This window comes from Pelophylax lessonae, assembly GCF_965119305.1.
Source record: "Pelophylax lessonae genome assembly, chromosome: 1".
Taxonomy (NCBI): Eukaryota; Metazoa; Chordata; class Amphibia; order Anura; family Ranidae; genus Pelophylax; species Pelophylax lessonae.
In genome coordinates, this window is record NC_138768.1 from 615,927,297 (window position 1) to 615,943,688 (window position 16,392).

The 16,392-nt window shown below is 39.9% G+C and overlaps 1 protein-coding gene across 1 annotated transcript in view; it reads left to right on the plus strand.

Annotated features, from left to right (window-relative positions):
• The window catches only part of ALPK1 (alpha kinase 1), a 214,730-nt gene that overhangs the window by 85,222 nt on the left and 113,116 nt on the right, over window positions 1-16,392 (plus strand). Inside the window, exon 4 of the mRNA XM_082254294.1 lies at window positions 4,500-4,654. Within this exon, the coding sequence (XP_082110420.1) occupies window positions 4,500-4,654 (155 nt within the window). The remainder of the gene's footprint in view (window positions 1-4,499; window positions 4,655-16,392) is intronic.

The window sequence follows — 16,392 nt, forward strand, 5'->3', positions numbered from 1 at the left end:
GCAGTAAATCCCAGAAAGCACTTTGTATTTGAAAGAGCACTTTTAAGCTCTCCACTCTCCTTTTGTGAATATTTTATCAGTCCCAGTCTAATATAGCTGTCTTTATACTGCAGTAAATGCCAACAGAAACAGAGCTTTCCTGGTACATAATGTATGCACATAGATGTATGCACATAGACATAAGAGTTGTCAATATAGTAAATTAATATAGTCAAGTCTTTGCCCTAACAGTTAACAGGTTAGGATTCCTTTTTGCACTTTTATAATATGCTGTATTTATGATTTATTAGGCCATAATATAAATACTTCTAGCAACCAGTAAACCTATAGCTGCTTTAGGTTAAGTGTCCTTGGCTATAGAAATAGAGAAGGCCACATTCACTTAAAATGTTGGGCTGGTAAGGGGCACCACTAGAGAAGCCTAGCCCCGCCCGACTAGTTTCGTCATTCGACGTCCTCATGGAGCGGATGTTGATGCTGTCTCCATCGCAAATGCCCAGATCGTGCTTGTGATCACCAACCGCTCAATCAGTTTGAGGTGCAGTGGAGGATCACACCGGGTGGTTGTACACAACAATTTTTGTGGAAGAATCTGACATCACCTTTGTACATTTCTTCTGGTTTCTTTGTGAGACTTTATAAAAAGAAAACATTTTGATTTTGATTGGTGAAGAACCATACACCGTCAAGATATATACTGTTTTATGGACTTTATGCACTTATTTTTTTTTTTTTTTTTGCATGAGTAGAGGTACAGTTGTCATATTTTTTTTACACATTGTTTGAATTTTGGAATTTCACAGTCCTTTTTTTGCACTTTCAGCATTTGCACTTTATGAGAGTGATGGTTTACAAGATGAATATGCACAAATTATTGTATTAGCACCTTATTGTGATATATGGAACGTAACAGAATTTATTACACTTTGAGCACAAATAGATAATTAGAAAATATTTTCTTTTGTCAGATTGAGGAGTGTAGTTCTTGTACTGCTGGTTCCCTGTGCAACTTTTATTCCCGACTTGGGGGATAATCTGTTGCATGCACTTGAGGTGAACGTTTGTTCCGCGCTTCACTTATTGATCAAAAGAGACATTAGAGACAGATTGGTCTACAAACAACACTAATAATTCTCTTCAAGAGAAATTATAATGGTTTGGGGTAAGTTTTATTTTAGTTTACGTGTAAACATGTAATATTTGGCAAAGGATTTCCAGAGCACTGAGTATGCTAAAGGGATAATTCTTTGTAGCTTAACTTGTCTGACTGAAAACTCAAACTCAGCTGTCTGATAAGGGATGAGTCATTGCTGTAAATATATGAATCTGAAAAAAAAAAAGCAAAATTAAAAAACATTTTTTTTTTTAGAAATAGTCGTTTTCCTAGCCTTTCAAATGTTTATGGTCAGCTATGGCCTGAATATAACAAGTGAGGTTTGAAATTATTACATTGCTTGCGGATATTAGCCTGAGTCTAACCCATCCCAATCGGGGACAGGTGTATATAGTGCTGGAACAAAATCAACTTAGAAGGAACTTTTTAGGAGTCATGTGTATTCACTGAAATGAATAGAAATGACTCCTAAAATGTAGGTATGTACACTAGTTATTAGGTATAAGTGTATCATTGGCACTGGGACTGAAAGTTAGGGAAAATCTAAAATTTCTAGATTTCACTGGAACAAGAATAGAGAAGGGAATTCTCCAATGGAGTGATGGAGCTGTTTGTAGCAGTGAAACATGTCCAAGAGAGTATTTTCCTTACTTTGAGGATCACTCCCTGCACTTCCTGATTTGTCGCCAGACAGGAGGTAATGGTGAATCTCCCTGGTGTTACACAGACAGCAAAATAAAAAAAGAAAGAAACTTGCCAGGATTTTTAGCCATTTCACACTTTATGAAAAAAAAAAAAAAGCTTTGGGCTTTACTTTACATATGCTTTAAAAGTGTATCTAAACCTAAGAATAAAATGGAATACAGCTGCAAGAAAAAGTATGTGAACCCTTTGGAATGATATGGATTTCTGCACAAATTGGTCATAAAATGTGATCTGATCATTATCTAAGTCACAACAATAGACAATCACAGTCTGCTTAAACTAAGAATGAAATGTTGCCATGTTTTTATTGAACACACCATGTAAACATTTACAGTGCAGGTGGAAAAAGTATGTGAACCCCTAGACTAATGACATCTCCAAGAGCTAATTGGAGTGAAATGTCAGCCAACTGGAGTCCAATCAATGAGATGAGATCGGAGGTGTTGGTTACAGCTGCCCTGCCCTATAAAAAACACACACCAGTTCTGGGTTTGCTTTTCACAAGAAGCATTGCCTGATGTGAATGATGCCTCGCACAAAAAAGCTCTCAGAAGACCTACGATTAAGAATTGTTGACTTGCATAAAGCTGGAAAGGGTTATAAAAGTATCTCCAAAAGCCTTGCTGTTCATCAGTCCATGGTAAAACAAATTGTCTATGAATGGAGAAAGTTCAGCACTGCTGCTACTCTCCCTAGGAGTGTCCGTCCTGTAAAGATGACTGCAAGAGCACAGCGCAGACTGCTCAATGAGGTGAAGAAGAATCCTAGAGTGTCAGCTGGCAAATGCTAACATCCCTGTTAGCGAATCTACAATAAGTAAAACACTAAACAAGAATGGATTTCATGGGAGGATACCACAGAGGAAGCCACTGCTGTCCAAACAAAACATTGCTGCACGTTTACAGTTTGCACAAGAGCACCTGGATGTTCCACAGCAGTACTGCCAAAATATTCTGTGGAAGGATAAAACCAAAGTTGAGTTTGGAAGAAACACACAACACTATGTGTGGCGAAAAAGAGGCACAGCACACCAACATCAAAACCTCATCCCAACTGTGAAGTATGTTGGTGGGGGCATCATGGTTTGGGGCTGCTTTGCTGCGTCAGGGCCTGGACGGATTGCTATTGAAGGAAAAATGAATTCCCAAGTTTATCAAGACATTTTGCAGGAGAACTTAAGGCCATCTGTCTACCAGCTGAAGCTCAACAGAAGATGGGTGTTGCAACAGGACAATGACCCAAAGCATAGAAGTAAATAAACAACAAAATGGCTTAAACAAAAGAAAATACGCCTTCTGAAGTGGCCCAGTCAGAGTCCTGACCTCAACCCGATTGAGATGCTGTGGCATGACCTCAAGAAAGCGATTCACACCAGACATCCCAAGAATATTGCTGAACTGAAACAGTTCTGTAAAGAGGAATGGTCAAGAATTACTCCTGACCGTTGTGCACGTCTGATCTGCAACTACAGGAAACGTTTGGTTGAAGTTATTGCTGCCAAAGGAGGTTCAACCAGTTATTAAATCCAAGGTTTTACATACATTTTCCACCTGCACTGTGAATGTTTACATGGTGTGTTCAATAAAAACATGGCAACATTTCATTCTTTGTGTGTTATTAGTTTAAGCAGACTGTGATTGTCGATTGTTGTGACTTAGATGATGATGATCAGATCACATTTTATGACCAATTTGGGCAGAAATCCATATCATTCCAAAGGGTTCACATACTTTTTCTTGCAGCTGTATATTGAAGCTTAGCAGTACTTTGATATGGTGATGGCTTTAGTTTTATTTATTTTTTTGGCTACTTTTTCCTTTTTTTTTATCAGTAGTCAACATACTTGTAAAACACTTCCGGTCCTAGGATGAAAACTTACTATACTGTATCTATTGATTAGCAGCATTGTTATCCTAGGTTACTTGCTCCTGATTTAGAATCCTGAAGGGAAGAGAGGTGTTCTGTAGTTCACAGAGGTAACCTGATAACACTTGGGATGTGAATTCAGCACAAGCAGAGTGCATTGGAAACTGTGAGTTCACTGGAATTTAGGCAGGGTCAAGTGGTATATTTTACACATAATATACAGATATAGAAAACCTGTTTCAATTTATATTTGCCAGACCACAAAGAAGCTAAAAAAAGTTAATTATTAGGTTGTATGCATGTTTTAGGTAAAGCACTCCTAAAACTCATGTATGTAGGTCTTTGCATTGCTCATTTGCCTGCTAGCCAGGTGAAATGTTGTAGACTTGGAATTGACCGCAGATGCTGGCACATGAACATATATCATGCCTGAAGGAATATTCTTAAGTGCTGTACATACAATGGGATATCTTTTTAGCAGATGAAAATAGATTTAATTACCTTACTGATGACTTTACTTCCTGATGACAAGTGTGTCTCCACACCGTGACAATTGTATAAATGTTTACTTCCCACTGAAAACCTATTTAATGGCCGATTGCTCCAGCATACCTTGAGGGCAGAACTGAATAGGTCCTAAATTGACAGACATTTTGTTATTAGTGGAATGGTAAAAGCATGCAGCATGTAGCAAGTGCAGAAAGGTGTGTGGGAAACTTAGGTTATTGCAGTTGAGGTGCAGAACATACCACTGGATATTAAAAGTGTCTTTATGTCCTGGAGATATCCTAACATGCACTCTGACCTTTTCTAGCCTCTCTGCCGGACGATCTGAAGACTCTTATTCAGGAGGCAAAGGAAATGAAGTGGCCCTTTGTGCCTGAGAGGTGGCAATACAAACAGACAGTCAGCCCAGAAGACAAAACAAACCTCCAAGATCTGATCAATCCAAGACTTCATGAGTTACTGGTATGAAATAAATCACAAGTTTGATAAAATGTTATAGTGTGAAATTCTGAGCCATCTGATTCACTATAGGGTAGGGTGACTCACATACTAAACAGGAAACGGTCCTCTGGATTTTGATTTATTTTTAATAAATAATTCATGGGGACTTATAATTCATACATAATTAGAACTTTAAAATGAAGAAAATAAAAATGATATGTAGATCTTACCCTCAGAGGGGCCACTGAGAATATACCCAGGTCTCTCACAGTAGTACAGAGGCTGCCAGTCACAAAAGCACACCGACAATTTAGGCTTAAGGGCCGTACACACTTGACGAAAATCGGACGAAATATCCTCAGATTTTTCTCTGTCTTCTCAGCGTTCATTACCTTTTTTAGTTGACAGTGCATAAATGTTCATGAAATTTCTCTTCCGATTTTTCTTTTTTTGGGCACATTTGTTCCTAGACTTCTGGGTTGCAGCAACTTCAGATCATGCGCGGTCTTTCGTTTACGATTTTTCACGGACGTACTGCATACACATTAAACGAAAATCGGTCGTCTGGGGACAGACGAAAAAAAATGTTGGGGTTTGTCCCTCCGTTTTTTTTAGTTGAAAATGTCGGCATCGGCTGCTGAAAGTTGTGTACACACTAGGTGAAAATCTGATGATTTTACCTTGGATGGGAATTTTCGGCTGATTTTCTACTAGTGTGTACCCCACTTTAGTCTAGGGGATGTCTTTTTAGCATTTATCGCTGAAGAACTTTAACAGGAAAGGGGTTTAGGGTCATGGGATACACCAAAATGGTCAGTAAAGTTCTTTATTACTATAACTAAAATATATAAGACTTATGTTGGCCATACACAAGTAGAGATTCATATGAAAATTTATATGAAACTTTTTTTAACACAGCATTCTTAGAATGAGAAATCCTCAAGACAACTAATTTAATTTAAAAGCCCTTACCTTTTTTTTTTTAGTTCAATGGTGGTATACTTTTAAAGTGGTTGTAAAGGCCAAAGGAGTTCTCAGCCCCCCCCCCCCCCCCCCACTCAGAAGTGCCCCAGAGCAAGCAGCTTGCTGTGGGGACACTCAGCAGGGGGAGGGGCCAGGATCACCAGGGAAAGACCCTAAAAGAGGAGAATCGGGGCTGCTCTGTTTCAAAATTGCCTTTACAAATGCTTTAAGCTAGATACACACTATACAATTATCATTAGGTTTTTTTTCCTTTAGATTTACCAAAACCATAAAATATGAGGTCAAACCTAAACACTTTCAATTTGTATGCAATCGGGCAGGCCCTTGCACTACATAGTTGAAGGTAAATCTAAAGAAAATTGAACAACAAAAGTTGTATAGTGTGTATCCAGCTCTATGTCTTCTAACATGTCCTAAATCCCAGGACATACAAATGTAAACACAACCAGCGAGTGTTAAGCCCCGTACACACGTAGCGATTGTCGGCCGAACGATCGGCCGTCTTTTGTCCGGTGCTGTCCTGTCGGTTGAAAAGTGCTAAAGACTGCACACGAATTTTGTAGGCCAACAACAGCCGACTGCAGAAGTGATGTCATGTGATGGTTAACTTTCCGTGTGTTTTTTCTTCTCTGAGCATGCCCAGTCTTGCTCATCTGCTGTTTGTCGGCCGAATTCTGTACTGACTGAGGAACAATCTGCCGTTCTGGTGTTGGCCAACAAAAATTTTAATGCCTGCACAACAGATTCTGTTCGGCCGAAAAGTCGCCGTCGGTTGTCGGAAGCATCATACTAACAAGCCGACAATCGGCCAAACAGACGTTGGCCGAATATTTACGGCCGACAATCACTACGTGTGTACGGGCCTTTACTGCTGACCTTCCCATCTTTTTATGATTCTATGACATTGATAGGTAGTTTTACTGGCAAATAGGTCTAGGAGATGAGAGAGGGCAGGCTACTAACAATAATTTTGAAGTTTTGAAGTTTGATTCCTGCTTCCTCACTAAAAAACAATACAACATTATGCATGCAGATAAAGACTGTGGCGTCAATTTACTAAAGGCAAATAGGTTGTTAACTTTGCATGGAAATTTTCCCCAGAACTTAGTAAATAGGGTGAAGCTCTGCTGACTTCCATCATCCAATCCTGTGCAAGCAATATTGGTGTTTTTTATTCTTCTTGCACCTGATTGAGTATTCTTTACCAGTAGTGCAGACAAATGTGTCTGAGCTGAAGCAGTTTTGTAAAGGGCAATGGTCAAAAATTCCTCCTGAACACTGTGCAGGTCTGATCCAGAGCTACTTGCTTGAAGTCATTGCTGCCAAAGGAGGTTTGACCAGTTATTAACTCCAAGGGTTTGCTTACTTTTTCCTTCAGCACTGTGAATTTTTAATGGGTGTGTTCAATACAGACATGCAAAATTAGAATTGTTTGTGTGCTTAAGCACATTGTATTTGTCTATTGTGATTTAGATGAGGATCAAATGATATTTTTTAACAAATTACTTCAAAAAATCAGTTATTTCCAAGGGCTTCAAATACTTTTTCCTGCTACTGTATATGACATATGGTTTCAAATGTACAATTTTGTTATTAGTCCTATAGTGTTGTTCATTATAAATAGTATGCACTCCAAAAAAAATGTTTGTTGGAAAAAATACATAATATGCATTTATGTCCCCCTAAATCTGGTTTAATAAAGGTGAAAGAGGCCTACTAGAACAATGGTTGACTGGACCCAATGCCATCCTAATTGTGATGAAAAATTAGATTTGAGAATGAATACGATTATTCAGATACACCTTAAAATAAGGAAGGGGTATTAAAGAAGAAATTGGTTACTTTTTTGTGTGCAAATATGTAGTGTGTTCTTAACATCCGTTAAAAAGGGAGGCAGTCCACTACATTTGGCTGATTATGTTGCAACATTAGACTAATTCTGTATTGTCATTTTATTTTGCCTTTTTTTGTGACCTTAGACAGAAATTTATGACTGATTTTGACCTTTTCTGTGACCCCTGCAAAGCTTCTTAACTTAAAAGAGTACAGTCCTGATTCTTTCAGAATGAGCACCTGCAGGAAACGCCCTGAGAAACCTGGATAGATGAGAGATTAATGTGGCTAGAATAGCAAAGCAGTGTTTTCTGCATTATGCCCTCTCCACAGGTAGACAGGCCTTTTCTGAGATGATACCAATTATTTATTGCCGAAACATCTGTTGATAACTGCAGCTGCCCCTGTTAAACAAAGAACATCACAGGGTCAGAGACTATAAGGACCTGAAATCCTTGCCTCATGCTAGCCTAGAACTATTCACTGGCTTTCTCCCTGTGTTGTGCACCCTTCCCCCTCGGACGCGAGACCCTGGGAAGTCTACATGTTTCATACTTTATCAACAAGGAGCTGCCTTCTTCTTCTTATACACTTTGAAGTATCATTTCATCTTTTGAAGCAATTTATAGTTCACAGTTATTAAAGCATGAAGGCCATCAGGAGATAAAAAAAGAATAACATCTCCACCCACCACCCACATTAATTATACTTAGGAATTGTTAATACTCTGACCCGTAGAAAATAATGCATCTATTTTTGTCAGTGCTAGTTTATTGTACTTATGTGGCAATAAATCCATATTCACTGGTATAACTTAAAAGTCAGAGCAGATGTGCTATTGTATGGTAGCCAGGATACCCTTCGCTGATTTGCTTAGTGCGTATACTGTGGGCATGTGTTTATATAGTATTGTATATGTATATGTGAGTGTGTATGTATGTATGTATGTATTATATATATATATATATATATATATATATATATATATAATGTGTGTGTGTATGTATGTGTGTATATATATATATATATATATATATATACAGTATATACACTCAGTGGCCACTTTATCGGGTACACCTGTTCAATTGCTTGGTAACACAAGTTGTTAATCAGCCAATACACGGCAGCAACTCATTGCATTTAGGCATCTAGATGTGGTGAAGATGACTTGCTGAAGTTCAAACTGAGCATCAGAAGGGGGAAGAAAGGGGATTTAAGTGACTCTAGGCATGGCATGGTTGTTGGTGCCAGACGGGCTGGTCTGATTCAAAAATTGCTGATCTACCGGGGTTTTACAACCATCTCTAGGGTTTACTGAGAATGGCCATAAAAAGAGAAAATGTCCAGTGAGAGGCAGTTGTGTGGATTAAAATGCCTTGTTGATGTCAGGGGAGAATAGGCAGATTGGTTTGAGATAATAAAAAGGCAACAGTAGCTCAAATACCTACTCTTTACAACCAAGGTATGCCGAATACCATCTCTAATTGCACAACACATCAAACCTTTAAGCAGATGGGCTAGAGCAGCAGAAGACCACACCGGGTGCCACTCCTGTCAGGTAAGAACAGGAAACTGAGGCTACAATTTGCACAGGCTCACCAAAATTGGACAATAGAAGATTGGAAAAAATGTTCCCTGGTCTGATGAGTGTCGATTTCAGCTGCAACATTCAGATGGTAGGGTCAGACTTAGCATAAACAACATGAAAGCATGGATCTTTCCTATCTTGCATGGCAGCGGTTCAGGCTGATGGTGGTGGTGTAATGGTGTGGGGGATATTTCCTTTGCACACTTTGGGCCCCATAGTACCAGTTGACCATGTCCATCCCTTTATGACTACAGTCTACACATCTTCTAAAGGCTTCTTCTAGCAGGATAATGCACCATGTCACAAACCTTTGGGATGTGGTGGAATGGGAGATTCACATCATGGATGTGCAGCCGACAAATCTGCAGCAACTGCGTGATGCTATCATGTCAATATGGACCAAAATCTCTGAGGAATGTTTGCAACACCTTGTTGAATCTTTGCCGCAACAAATTATGGCAGTTCTGCAAAAGGGGGTCCAACTTGGTACTAGCAAGGTGTACCTAATAAAGTAGCCAGTAAGTGTGTAGATTCTCATCTTCTTTTTAGTTTGGATTGTATTACATTTGCCATAATAGAAAGTATATAGCCTATGCCCTGCATTTTACTGCTGTTGCCTAATTTAGTAATGTCTAGCTTTAAGAGATGATGGTGCTAGCTTTTATATTATATGCCCCCTCCCCCTATACGGTGCCTTGAAAAAGTATTAATACCCCTTGAAATTTTCCACATTTTGTCATGTTACAACCAAAAGCGTAAATTTATTTTATTGGGATTTTATGTGATAGACCAACACAAAGTGGCACAGAATATTGAAGTGGAAGAAAGATGATAAATGGTTTTCAACATTTTTTACAAATAAATAACTGAAAAGTGTGGCGCTCGTTTGTATTCAGCCCCCCTTAGTCAATACTTTGTGGAACCACCTTTGGCTGCAATTACAGCTACAAGTCTTTGTGGGGATGTCTCTACCAGCTTTGCAAATTTGGAGAGTGAAATGTTTGCCCATTCTTCTTTGCAGTATAGCTCAAGCTCCGTCAGATTGGATGGAGAGTTCTGTGAACAGCAATTTTCAAGTCTTGCCACAGATTCTCAATTAGATTTAGGTCTGGACTTTGACTGGGACATTCTAACACATAATTATGTTTTGATCTAAACCATTCTATTGTAGCTCTAGTTGTATGTCTAGGGTTGTTGTCCTGCTGGAAGGTGAACACCCACCCCAGTCTCAAGTCTTTTGTAGACTCTAACAGGTTTTCTTCTAAGATTGCCCTGTATTTGGCTCCATCCATCTTCCTATCAACTTTGACCAGCTTACCTGTCCCTGCTGAAGAAAAGCATTCCCACAACATGATGCTGCCACCACCATGTTTCACGGTGGGGGTGGTGTGCTAAGGGTGATGTGCAGTGTTAGTTTTACTCCACACATAGCGTTTTTGTTTTTTTAGACCAAAAATTTAAATTTTGGTCTCATCTGACCAGAGCCCCTTCTACCACATGTTTGCTGTGTCCCCCACATGGCTTCTCGCAAACTGCAAACGGGACTTCTTATGTTTTTTTTTTTCAAAAATCGCTTTCTTCTTGCCACTCTTCCATAAAGGCCCTTTATATTGTAAAGTGATGCGCAAACTGTGCTGCACTATATAATCCTGTATAATAATAATAAAGGCCAGATTTGTGGAGTGCACGACTGTGGTCAGATTTTCCCACCTGAGTTGTGAATCTCTGCAGCTCCTCCAGATTTAGCCATGGGCCTCTTGGCTGCTTCTCTGATTAATGCTCTCCTTGCCCGGCCTGTTAGTTTAGGTGGACAGCCAGTGCTCCTTGAGATGTTCAAAGCTTGGGATATATTTTTTATAACCTAACCCTGCTTTAAACTTCTCCACAATGTTATCCCTGACCTGTCCAGTGTGTTCCTTGGCCTTCATGATGCTGTTTGTTCACTAAGGTCCTCTAAAAAACCTCCTGAGGGCTTCACAGAACAGCTGTATTTATACTGATATTACATTACACACAGGTGAACTCTATTTACTAATTGAGTGACTTCTAAAGGCAATTAGTTCCACTTATTTTTAGTTAGGGGTATAAGAGCAAAGGGGGCTGAAAAAAAACGCACACCACACTTTTCAGATATTTATTTGTAAAAAAATGTGAAAACCATTTATCATTTTTCCTTCCACTTCATAATTACAATATGTGTCACTTTGTGTTGGTCTATCACATAAAATCCCAATAAAATACATTTAGGTTTTTGGTTGTAACATGACAAAATGTGGAAAATTTCAAGGGGTATGAGTACTTTTTCAAGGCACTGTATATTTATTATACAGACCATTTCTAGGTTTGTGAAAATATTTTAAACCGATTATGACAGGGTCCAGAGCTAGAGCTTTGTTTTACATATATAAGATCAGCTCTGGTTAAAGTGGAATTCAAGGCTAGAACTAACCAAGCTTGAAACTGCTCCCACCACCCTTCTAACACCTTTACTAGCTACCCCGTAGAAGGAAGAAGCTTAGACTATCTGGACATTCGGGTCCAGTCACGTGATCTCTTCTGTGGCCGGCTTCAGGAAAGAGGAGAGAACAGATGCAATGCCTGGGCAGGGACATCACCATTAGGCTTGTAATGGCATATCCGTTGACAGACATCCCTTCTCTCCATTGAAGCCAGCCACTGGGAACCAGTCACGTGACTGGACCGGAGCACAATAATAATAGTATATAAGTATAAGGATCCTCCTTCTACAGGGTAGTTAGTATAAGAGTTAGAAGAGGGGTGGGATCAGGATTACGCTTAGTTAGTTCTAGCATTGAATTACACTTTAACCACTTCCCGCAAACCGATGTATCTGTACATTGGCTTGCAGAAGTGGTTGTACCGGGAGCTGTCGGCATCAATCTGGTACGATTTTTTAGAGCCGGTGGTTGGCTTTCAGGAGCTAACAGCCGATGCAGCTTAGCAGCCGCTCAGCCATTATCCCAGCGAGCGGCAGGGGATGCCCCATCCCGCCAGCTTCAATGGCTCTGCCCGGGTCTTCTGTCCCATCGGGGGACCCAAGCAACCAGCCGGTACTTCCGCCGGCTGGTTTGAGTCTCGAACAAAGCCGGATTCGGCTTTAATCGGATCTCCGATGTAGTAACCTGGAAGCGACGTCACAAAAGCGACTTCCAGTTTACTTGGCTGCTAACGGCGCTGGTATTAAAAATGTGACCATATTCAAAAATGCCAATTTCAACATTTTGAATACTTTAAAGTGCAGTGGAGAGGTCTGGGGTCTTTAGACCCCCGATCCCTCCATAAAGAGTACCTGTCACTGCCTATTACTGTCACAAGGGATGTTTACATTGCTTGTGACAACAATAAAAGTGATCAGATTCATTTTTTTTAAATAAAATAAATAGGAAAAAAAAAAATGAAAGCACCCCCATCGCCATGAGTTCACACATGAAAGAAAACGAATTTATAAGTCGTGCCCACAAATGAAAACGGTGTTCCAACCACACATGTGAGATATTGCCGCAATCGCGAGAGCAATAATACTATGAAAAGACCTCCTCTGTAACTCTAAACTGGTAACTGTTTAAAACTTTTTAATGCGTCGCCTATGGAGATTTTTAAGTACTGTTGTTTGTCGCCATTCCACGAATGTGCGCAATTTTAAACCTTACCATGATAGGTATCTATTTACTTGGCGTGACATCATCTTTTACAATATATAAACAACTGGGATAACTTTACTGTTTAGTTTTTTTTTTTTTTTTAAAAGCAGTGAAATTTATTTTTTCCAAAAAAATAGCATTTCAAAGACCACTGTGCAAATACCGCGAGACAAAACATATTGCAACGACTGCCATTTTATTCTCCAGAGTCTTTGCTAAAAAAAATATATATAATGTATTTTTTTTAGCAAAAAATACTGATTTTAATTTGTACATGTGTCAGAAATGGGCTTGGTCCTTAAGTGGTTAACCTAATGCTCTCATAGTTTTATTTTGGAATATAGTTTTGCCTGTGTTAGCAACATCACAACTCGATTAATGGTCGCTTTCGTTTTTATGTTGGATAGTGTTAAAACATATGTCAAGGCAAAAGAAAAAAAAAACATATTCAGTGCATCTCTGCATTATATGTACATTTTCCTATGCTGTATCCTTTAAAAGTATCCTGATCTGCAGCTCTTGAGGCCTGTTGTGGGCTGACAACACACAACATTTTTGTGGACTAAGTGGTGTCGGGTCTCCTAGTGTCTTTGGCTAAACTACTTAACCCCTCCCAGTCTAAGATCTCTAAAACTTTGAGGCTCCATTCACACCTAGGTGGTTGGAATTGACACGATTCTGCCAATGATTCCAGAATCGCGGCAAAACACGGGACGGATTGTGATTCCATTACTTGTTAATTGCACCCCAATCACAGGGGAAATTTTTTCATGATTGGCGGGAGATAAATCGTGTTGCAATCGTGGCATCCTACATTTTGCTGCAATTCTGAAGTCGCGGGCAGAGTCGCGGTGATTCCAAAAGCCTAGGTGTAAACGGTAGGCTCCATTCACACCTGGGCAATTTGAAATGCAGGTGGAATCGCCACGATTCTGCCAGCATTTTCAAATCGTGGTAAATCGAAGGACGTGTGTGCGATGCCATTGCTTCCTAATGGAAACTCAATCACGGCGTGATTTTTGCCACGGTTGTGGCTTGATACATCGTACTGCAATCATGCTGAATTGCGACGATATCGCTCAAAAGAAGCTCCTGCTCCTTTTTGAGTGACAAAAAGGAGCAGTTTTGATTTGCCGAAATTGCAGGGTGATAAAATCGTGGTGCGATTGGGGTGCCATTAGGAGTTTTTCACACTTGACTAAATTTCTAACGCTTAACAAATGCTCCTATAGCGTTTTTAGTAAGGGAGGTTTCATAAGCGTTAAAAACGCTCCCTAAATGCCCTATGTTCAGTTTTGAAGAGTTTGATGAGCGTTCAGGTGCGTTAAAACTGCTCCACAATGGAAAGTGACAGAAATAAACAAATTTTAGTGCCTCGCAGCTGCACTGCACCCGCGCCGCAAATGCCTGCCAGAGCGTTTGCTGAGCATTACCGAAAACTTGAATGGGAGGCATTGAAGGGCTTCAAACGCCTCCTGACTCAACATGAGGCTTCAATTTTGAAGCAACACGACGCTCACTTTTCGTGTTTTTATGATGTGAACAGCACTATGGGCTGTCCATTGTATCATTTGCATAGGCGTTTGAGGGGTGTTTTTAATGGCCCTCGAATGTCTGCTTTTATTGCCAGTGTGAACTTAGCCTAAGAAGTAATGGAATCGCACAAGCATCCCACGATTTGCCACAATTTAGAATGCATTAAGATAAAAGACCTTCTGCCTTTACATTTCCTTTAAACTGACCAAAATGAAGCAAATTAGAGAAGTTCATTTTTAGGGTTTATATACACTTTTTTATGTGCTGTTGACTACTGCAAGCAATATTTAGGATAGTCACATCCTCTGATATCCATTTATTCAAATGTATTCTGAAGGTAACTACATACATCCTTACTGTTGACCAGCCCTAGAAAAATTGTCAAGCTCTGGCAAGCATCATCCAATGCTCTATGTCCCCTTTCACATGGGCGGTACGCCCAATGGACTCCGTTTTGCTCAGAGGGGATCGATCCACCGATCCCCGCGGAGCAGGAGGATGACGGCTCCATCTCCGCTTACTTTGCAGAGACTGAGCTGTCAGAGCTCCGCTCTCCTCTATGGGAGATCGGATGAAAACGGACCGCCTGTCTGTTTTCATCCGATCTTATCCGATCCGATCCTCCAGACGGATGGAAAATAGGGCTTCCATCCGTCCGGATTTCACAGACCACATCAGATCGGATACTAGCGGGTGTCAGGGGACATGTCACCACTGACATCCGCTGCTCTATAGGGCTGCATGGAGCATCCGATCAGGTCCTGAAAAACTGACAGGCGGACCGCATCAGAAAGCCCGTGTGAAAGGGCCTTAGGGTACTTTGATTAGTTACATCAAGTTGCTTGAAGAGCAGCTGAAAGGGAATGTTTCTTAGTACAGATTGGATTACAGACTGTGCCCATACACACCTGCTGTTTCCTATTTGTTTATTAGTATGACATTTTCACTCTTAATCTCCACTCATTTTTATATAAGAAAATAGGCATTCTTCAGATACACTGAATATTTACCAGTATTTTGTCATTTTCTCTTTAATAAAAATATAGTTTGAAATGTGAAATTCTATAATTTTCCTGCTCTCTGAGATAGCTCCACAAAGTGCAGCTAAAGCTTGCTCTATGAAAGTGTAGAAAAGACTTTTTTCCCCCTTTTGTCTCTGTTGGCCTTACATGGGGTGGAACGTTGTAAGATGGGCTGTATGCTCTTGTTTTCACCAGCTGGCAACTCCCCCTGTGAAATCAGGACCCTTTTCCCCATTTGTGTTATGTCAACGGAAAATGTGAATCACAAATGCACAATAGACTGATCAGTTCTGTCGGGACATTGTTGATATAATTGAGTTTGATCACGTGTGCCAGATCTAGGCCAGGGTGAAATAAGATTTAACACAAGTCTGCTTCTTCTGTTTCAACATTCAAACAAAAAACATACAACTTTTATTTTCACTGTTGAAGACAAGTCATAAGTCAGAATTTTTTTTTTTATGTGATTAGTGTTCATTTTAAGGAAGCTGTTGCCGGACAGGAAATATGTTTTGTGCTTGCTTATTCCAAAGACTTTACATGAGAAATATTATGAATAAAGTTTCTTTAGATTTTAAACGAATCAAAGGAACCCTTAACCTTGTTAATGCAAAAATTAAAAAGTTAGAATAAAAAAGAAATATATTAATTAAAGCAATAGTAAACTCAACTTTATTTTTAGCTACAGGTAAGCTTATAATAAATTTTCCCTATAGGTGAAATGAATATCCTTTGTATCATTTAGGAGATATATTCGCTTGTTTGGCAGCCAGTGACTGCACCAGCACATGTGTTCTGAAGGAATGGCATACTTGTATAGTTTCTTCAGAGCTCTGTACCGTGGTCATGGCTGGCGTTATTGCAGATTGCCCATTTAAAGTGATACTAAAGTCTCTTTTTTTTTTAAATAAAAATAACAAACCTCATACTTACCTGCTCTGTAGTCGTTTTGCACAGAACAGCCCACATGCTTCTCTTCTCGGGTCCCTCCTCAGTGCTCCTGGCCCCTCCCTCCTGTTGAGTGCCCAGCACAGCAACCAGCTTGCTCTGGGGGAACCATTCAGACACAGAGCCGCAGCTTGGCTCCACCTCCTTTCTCTCCTCATTGGCTGACTGACTTTAATTGAAAGCAAC